Source organism: Panicum virgatum, chromosome 8N (genome assembly GCF_016808335.1).
Source record: "Panicum virgatum strain AP13 chromosome 8N, P.virgatum_v5, whole genome shotgun sequence".
In the NCBI taxonomy this organism is placed as follows: domain Eukaryota; kingdom Viridiplantae; phylum Streptophyta; class Magnoliopsida; order Poales; family Poaceae; genus Panicum; species Panicum virgatum.
This window is the reverse complement of record NC_053152.1, coordinates 39,800,920-39,809,475: the sequence shown is the minus strand read 5'-3', so window position 1 is coordinate 39,809,475 and position 8,556 is coordinate 39,800,920. Positions and strand designations below refer to the sequence as shown.

The 8,556-nt window shown below is 40.6% G+C and overlaps 1 protein-coding gene across 1 annotated transcript; it reads right to left on the bottom strand.

Moving 5' to 3' along the window:
* Positions 1-6,333: 6,333 nt before the first annotated feature.
* On the bottom strand, positions 6,334-8,114 carry LOC120685039 (protein MAIN-LIKE 2-like). The gene is made up of 3 exons (XM_039966884.1): positions 6,974-8,114; positions 6,660-6,814; positions 6,334-6,339 (listed from the first exon to the last, which is right to left on the bottom strand). Exons 1-3 carry the CDS (start codon positions 8,112-8,114, stop codon positions 6,334-6,336), a joined length of 1,302 nt encoding a protein of 433 aa, XP_039822818.1.
* Between the last annotated feature and the right edge of the window lie 442 nt (positions 8,115-8,556).

Sequence of the window (8,556 nt, the reverse complement as noted above, 5' to 3'; positions counted from 1 at the left end):
ATACTACCTCAGTACACCGTTAAGCAATAGAGCTGACTTCCATATATAGGCTGTATGCAAGTTATTCTCGCTGGCTGTGTGATTATTGTTGATTCTAGGCTTCAACTAGTTTGCCAATAATTGTTCTCTTGGGTACATAATAATAAGGTGGAGAAATTTGTGTTATGTGATGGAAGTTTTAAACATTTTATGCTGCATCGTATATAAAACTGATTGCAGCCCTAGTAAGCTAGGGATCATGTCTTTAGTAAAATACCATCTTCCAAAACACTGAATGTTGAGCACCGTGTACTGTTGCTGCACAAACTCATATCATCACATCAAATTTACTCTTTCATGTCTTCCATGCATGCATGCATAGATGGGTAAGGATATGCTGCCATGGATCAAATGGTAAAATTCTTCTCATAGAGAATTATAGAGATTATTGAGTAGGCTTTGGAAGCATCCTAAATAGCCGCTGTGCCATCAAGAGGAACACGGGGAATGTCGTAAACAGCATCACAACTTTTTTCGCATAGATCCCATTTTACTGATTGATAAATTAGTCATTCGTGTTTTCAAAATTTTATGTTCCGACGACTAAGTTTATTCGACATGCCTAACAAGGATCCCTGCTGTCACATCTGCACTAATGGTGAATCCAGAATATCATGCTTCTTCTCCCCTGATGATCGATACTTCTACTATCTCCGAATCTCCAGGGTTAATAGGACCCACATTCTATATGGCTGACTTCTGCAAGGCTCCTATGCTACGATCCATTAGATGTAGCTTCGAATTACTACTAGAGAAAGGACCATAGGTACGGGTTGAAAATGGCCTTAGGTACCGGTTTTGCAGCCTGTACTACGAAATCGAGACCAAATGTGGGCACCTAGGACACCAGGTTAAAAACCGGTGCCTAAGGCTCTTCTTAGTACCGGGTGTAGGCTCCACCCGCTACCTAAGCATTTTTTACCAAAAAAAATTATTAAACCTGGGAAGAGGCGCGTGCAGTGGTCAAGGTTCAAACTCAGGATCTCTTGCCTCGCGTGTACCTTCCTTACCATCTCACCTACACATCACTTGTCATGAAAAGAGAGATATTTTCCACTTGAAGTAGCCTATAGATGAACCTTTGGTATCGGGTGGTAACACCACCCGGTAATAATATAGAAATACTAGGTGGTAACACCACCCGGCGCCTATGGATAGCCTTAGGTACCGGGTGGTAACACCGCCCAGTACCAAAGGCTCTCCATAGGCTTCCATCCACCCCAAAAGTAACGGTATATCAAGAAGAACCGGTACCTATGCTAATATAGGTACCGAGTTTTCTTTATGCCGGTACTTTTGAAGTGGATCTTTGGCTTATTTTCTAATAGTGAATTCATGGACCTCAGTCACCAACTTCTCAGCATGATCACTGCAACAATCTCAAATGATCTGACCACACCCTGCCCCTAGAAACACAATGCATGCATATTCTTCAGTTTATTAGAGGAAGGCAGATAGTTTAAATATGATGTATTCTTATTTATTTAGGGAAAAATATGCCGCATTCATGCAGCGAACCAACCATGGTTCTTCCTCTCCGGTATCCAATAATTTACCAAGCACTATGATTTGGGCTTCATTATCCTGTTACCAAAATGAAATGCTAAACTTTTCAAGTGTCCAATATTTTATTTATTGGTGGCGAACCATTATGAAACAAGTGCACAGAAGTTTTTGCTTTGTATATTTCATAGGACCCCACCCCCCAAAAAAAATTCAGTGTCGTCCTTCATTTTCGTATTAGGATTCTATTTATTAGGTTTGTTAGATAGGTAGATTCAAAACCAACGTTGAGAGTAGTGATCAAAGTGGTTGACGAGACCAAATGCTTTTATGTTATATCGTCAGATATTGTTGGTAAATGTCACAGCCAAAGAACTAGGCGGCTGAACCGTACTGTTTGGTTGATACTAAATGCCACGCCATTTAGTATAGGCTAAAACCCTAGTACTAAAAGGGTCATTTAGTCCACCAGATCTGGCCGCCCGCCGTGCGGCCGCCCCTCCAATGCCGCCGTTCCACTGCGTGAGGGAGAGAAAGAGAGTGAGCAGGGAGGAGGGAGGGGAGAGAGATTGTGTGGAGTGGGCTAGGTTAGGTTTTCTTTCATTGGGTTCGGACCATTTACTGTGGCGGACATGTGAAAAGTGTCCACCTCTTAAAATAGGGGTATTAATAGAGGCGGTCACGTTAAAGATGACCGCCTCTGTTAACCGATTTTGCGAGGCGGTTTCTGTACCTGCCTTAGTTAATAGAAAATGTCTACCTCACCTCTGTTAATGCTGGGCATTAACATAGGCGGTTATTATTTGTGCCTGCCTCAGAGCTCCAAAAAAAATCATTGTTAATCAGTTTTTGTAATAGTGTTTACTTTTTTGGATACACCAACTCATACTAAATGACCCCTTTAGTACTAGACGTTTTAGCCTATACTAAATGGCGTGACATTTAGTACCAACCAAACGGTACCGGTCAGCCGCCCGGTTCTCTAGCTGTGACATTTACCAACAATATCTGACGATATAGCATAAAAGCATTTGGTCCCGTCGGCCACTTTGATCACTATTCTCAACGTTGGTTTTGAATCTACCTATCTAACAGACCTAATAAATTGAATCCTCATACGGAAATAAAGGACGACACTCCATTTTTTTGGGGGGAGGGTGTCCTATGAAATATACAAAACAAAAACTACTGTGCACTTGTTTCGTAATGTTTTGCCACCAATAAATAAAATATTGGACACTTGAAAAGTTTAGCATTTTATTTTTGTAACGGGATAGTAAAGGCCAAATCATAGTGCTTGATAAATTATTGGATACCGGAGAGGAAGAACCAATGGTTGGTTCGCTGCCTGAATACAGCATATTTTTCCATAAATAAATAAGAATACAGCATATTTAAATTATTTGCCTTCCTCTAACAAACTGAGGAATATGCATGCATTGTGTTTCTAGGCCAGGGTGTGGTCAGATCAATTGAGATTGTTGCGGTGATGATGCTGAGAAGTTGGTGACTAAGGTCAATGAATTCACTATTAGAAAGCAAGCCAAAGATCCATTCCAAAAGTACTGGCACGAAGAAAACTAGGTACCTATACTAGCATAGGTACCGGTTCTTCTTCATACCGGTACTTTGGGGTGGATGGAAGCCTAAGGAAAGCCTTTGGTACTTGGCGGTGTTTCCACCCGGTACCTAAGGCTATCCATAGGCACCGGGTGGTGTTACCATCAGTATTTCTACATTTTTATCGGGTGGTGTTACCACCCGGTACCAAAGGCTCATCTATAGGCTACTTCAAAAGGAAAGTACCTCTTTTTCCATGACAAGTGATGTGTAGGAGAAATGGTAAGGAAGGTATATGCGAGGCAAGAGATTCTGAGTTCGGATCCTGACCACCGCATGCGCCTCTTCCCGGGATTAATATTTTTTGACCAAAAATGCTTGGGTACTAGCTGGAGCCTACACCCAGTACTAAGGAGAGCCTTAAGCACCAGTTTTTTACCCAGTGTCCTAGGTGCCCATATTTGGTCTCGGTTTCGTAGTATAGGTTGCAAAATCGGTACCTAAGTCCATTTTCAATTGGCACCTATGGTACTTTCTCTAGTAGTGATTTGAAGCTACATCTAATGGATCGTAGCATAGGAGCCTTGCAGAAGCCAGCCATATAGAATATGGGTCCTATTAATCCTGGAGATTAGGAGACAGTAGAAGCATATCGATCATCAGTGGAGACGAAGCATGATATTCTGGATTCACCATTTGGTGCAGATGTGACAGGTATCCTTGTCAGGCATGTCGAATAAACTTAGGGCCTATTTAGGACCATGACCCACAAAATCGCGAGGCTTATAAGCCATAAGCGGGCAAATAGTCGCTTCTGCGATTTTGCGGCGTGCAGTTCATTTTCCGCGTTTCGTTGTTGCTGCGGCGGGTAGAAGCGCGTCAGACGCCAGGCCGTTCGGCGGGATTTTTTTGCTTCTTCTGCTTATAAGCGACACAGACGTGGTCCCAAACAGGGCCTTAGTCGTTGGAACATAAAATTGAAAACATGAATGAGTAATTTATCAATCAGTAAAATGGGATCTATATGCAAACCGCCAGAAAAAAAGTTATGATGTTGTTTACGACTCCCCCGTGTTCCTCTTGATGGCACAGTGGCTATTTAGGATGCTTCCAAAGCCTACTCAATAATCTCTATAATTCTCTATGAGAAGAATTTTACCATTTGATCCATGGCAGCATATCCTTACCCATCTATGCATGCATGCATGGAAGACATGAAAGAGTAAATTTGATGTGATGATATGAGTTTGTGCAGCAACAGTACACGGTGTCTCAACATTCAGTGTTTTGGAAGGTGGTATTTTACTAAAGATACGATCCCTAGCTTACTAGGGCTGCAATCAGTTTTATATACGATGCAGCATAAAATGTTTAAAACTTCCATCACATAACACAATTTTCTCCACCTTATTATTTTGTACCCAAGAGAACAATTATTGGCAAACTAGTTGAAGCCAAGAATCAACAATAATCACACAGCCAGCGAGAATAAATTGCATACAGCCTATATATGGAAGTCAGCTCTATTGCTTAACGGTCTACTGGGGTAGTATTACTTAATAGGACAGAAGCCATCAAGTTCACCAGAAACCTTGTCTATGGCAATCAACCATTAGTACATGACAACCTTGTCAGATGACTTGTAATATAGCAGATGTTTCTTGCTAGAGTGATAAAGCCAATGTAATCATAGTATCCAATGTAATTACAATAACTGGACAACAGATCCAATGATCCACATCAACCAATCATAAATCGAAAACGATGAACGGAGAAGTATAAGATCAACATGCATTAATTACTCGCTGCTACGTGACATGTTGAAGTATATGCATATGTATTACGAAAAGTCATCACCATAATAGTATTCAAACCTCAACATAAGTAGTTAACGACAATAGTTCATTTGTGAAAAATGAAGAATAACAATAATAGTTCAAAATAGATAATCAACTAGAATATACTATTACAGGTGGCCTTCTCCCATCTGCTTACTCTTCTTTTAGGTTTGCTCGGCACAGAACACATTGATCACCATTGAAGTTGTTATGGAAGAGCCTTTTGATGCGTTTTATTCTTGAGTTGCTTAATCTGCATTTACAAATAAGAGAAAAGGAAACTAATGTCAGATATCAGAGGAAGTCCAAGTGATTATGCAAAGTATCGAGTCTGAAAACTACTTGTAGAAAGAAGCTAGGGTTACTTTTACTACAATTTAGTTCTGTTTTTTCACATAATCGAGTGAACAACAAATACAGTTTTCTTGGTGTAACATTAAAATAGTTATGGACTTTTCACAAAACATAATTTGATATAGTTTCAATCAATATACGAAACAACACAATAATTTTTGTGGTCCACCCAAAATTTTTCAATGGAAGTGTAATAAGTTGCACAACATAAAAGATTTTATCTAAAGGACAAATATAATGGTGGCTTTTGGGGGTCAGTACAATTTAAAGCTCCAAAGAAGTGAAGTACCAAATCCATCTTTTTTATCATCAGATAAGTTTGATATTTAAGTTTTTCATGTACTATATGAGTTAATTACATCTACAGTGACCAGCAGGGAGCATACACTAACATGGATGGGAAATTTCCATGAAAATTTCATTTCGTGGCTAGTTGAGGTTGGTTCTATGCATATGGTAACATAGTATACTATTGAGCATGCATGTCATTACTACTGCCTACAATTGATAGATAAAGCAAAAAACTCCAATGCGCTACCAGTCTGGTACGTGTGGCTTTCATGTTCTTGGGATACAAGGGTACTAATTCATTAACAATAGAACTTTATAATACATACTATGAAAAAAAAAGATGATAAAAACCATTCGTAATTAGATGTTTTAGGAATATTTCATTTTTTAAGATGCTGCATGAGTAGTAATTCTCATGTACAAAAATGTTATTTTATACCCACATGTGTATAAGTTACGATCTAGCTACAAACCATTTCAAATTTCACTTTGCCAGCAAGTTTTATCTTTTAGGTTCATAATAATGCGCTGGTGCTGTAGTAAAAAATAACAGAATCAACCAAGCTATACAGGGTCAACAACTATCTGGAAATAAATTGTCATATATATACTTTTCTGACCTATAGCTATATATAGTGTGGACATCCCCACCTACATGGTATTGTGAATGAGAAAGGCAAACTTGAAAAAAAAAAGGATTACGGATCCTTAAAAACTAAGAAATCTAAATATAGTAAAAGATGTATGATTATTGCTGAGAAAAAAGAATGACACGCATAATAATGAAATCACCAGGTTTCAAGAATGATCAGCATGCAAAAGGATTCTTATCACTTATCAGTGTGTCACAGCCTTCCACTCAGTTTCTAATGTACTCCAAGTTGACACTAGTATCAGAAAAATACAAAACTAGAAGTAACAATTGCAATTTACATTCAAGATGTTGAGAAAAGCTGTGATTAATCAAACAAACCTATTCTTATGAATTGAAAAATACTCTCTTCATGGAGGAACCAGGTTATCCTTCTTAGTATCATAACAAACTGTAAGGTGAGTCTGTCCATGTACGCTTACCTGTGTATCCTGCCTCTGTCTCTTGATTCCTGGATCTGTGGATGAGCTTGCGCCCTCTTGAATCACAGCAGCCATTCTCTTCTTTGAAATATCTGTGGCACAACGAAACTTCTTCCACCATTTCATGTAGTCTTTAGTTATGCCTGGCTGTGAGTCTGGAACGAAAAATGTTATTCTTTGAGGATTCAAATCGTATCTTCTCCATGACTCTTTCCAACTGGAACGGATACGGGGAAAAGGTCCTGGCATGTCCTGATCAAACCCTAACTGCCTGGCCACACGATGTGGATGATACTTCTCAGTGCAGTACATACCGATGAGATCGGAAGCACGGATGTACCTTGCAAAGGACTGCAGTTCTTTACTGCGTACGATATCATCACCAGAAACCCAGGAACCAAGCAGTCCAACATTTGTACTTCCATAGGGCATCCATTCAAACCTTGTTGGTGACTCGAGCTCTCCACGGACATCACTGGAATCAAGCCTTGTCTGAACATTTCCCCACCGTGCAGCCCTTGTTGGGAGGTTGCGACCTTCCAGGAAGCTCACTGCTCTCTTGGGCCTTAAAGCAGGGAAGCGCTCCCAGATCCAGAGCTGCAAGACATTCAATGGTGTCCCCACCACAAATTTTTCTTGATTGTTGCAGATAATATGGCGCTTAAGAGAAGAGAGGTCTCTGTATAAGCTGGCGAGGGCAGCTGGTGCAAGAGCCACGCCCTTGCCATGCACCATCTGAACAGCTATGTCAAAAACATTGGGCTGGACAACATCAAATGGTGCTTCTTTCAGCACGAACATTGAGAGCCACATGGACAGGAAAGCAGCATGCTCGATCCGCTCCCCTTTTCTATCTGTTGGCATATCCTCTAGAAAATACTTGACCCATCCAGAGAAAGTTGGTTTCTTGTACTTACTGGCATTGAGATTGCACCGGACTATCTTCAGCTCATTGACATCTTCTTGTACCACAGGCGTTGGCTTTTCCCTCACACAAGAACCAAGAACAGGCAACCCCCCAAGGACAGCTAGGTCCTCAAGTGTTACCGTAGCTTCTCCCCATGGGAAAATGAAAGTATTCGTCCTTGGGGACCAGAACTTAGCTATCTCAAGGAGTACATTCTCATCCCGATTAAATCTCCAGGTAGATGTAACTACGCCATCCAAGATCCCAATCTCTTGCCACGCAGCTTCGTGTCTCGGTCGGAGTTTCTCCACCCACCTCCGCCATAGCTTCGGGGAGCCAGACCAGCTCTTATCAAAATTAACCTGCAGATCAGCTTGAGTGGCAGGGATAGGAATTACAGCTGCTGCAGATGGTGGATCTGGTGAATCGACGTTGCAGGGGACGAGGAAGTATCCTGCCCGCGACGAAACCTTTGATTCGTTGTGGCCTGAGAGGATGGTGATGGAGGGATTGACGCTAACCAGGACTTCCTGCACCTCGTCGGCCATTGCTTGTAACAGATCTATTGTTGAAATGAAATGAGGCTAGAGAGAGAGGGGAAGGTGGGCTGCAACTTGGAGGAGGAAGAGCAGATCTGAAATAGGGAAATAGAGCATGAGGCACAATGGTAAGATTTTATATTTGGAGCTTCATTATGGTGCATTTAATTCTTTCCGTCTTTTCTTGTAACGGTCACTAGTGTTTTTCTTTCAATTTTTAATATTGGCAGATCTTTTATTTATTTTTCAAATCTAGCCGATCTTGTGTATTCCATTAAAATATAATTCAACTAGGAGAGATGGGCTGTCACATACGACAAGTTGAGGAGGAACAGCAGATCTGAAATAGAGAAAACATGACAGACAATGCTTAGCTGTTATAATAGGCATATCTTTATGATGCATTTAAATTTGTCTTATTATGTGGCAGTTGCCATTTTGTGTTTTTCTT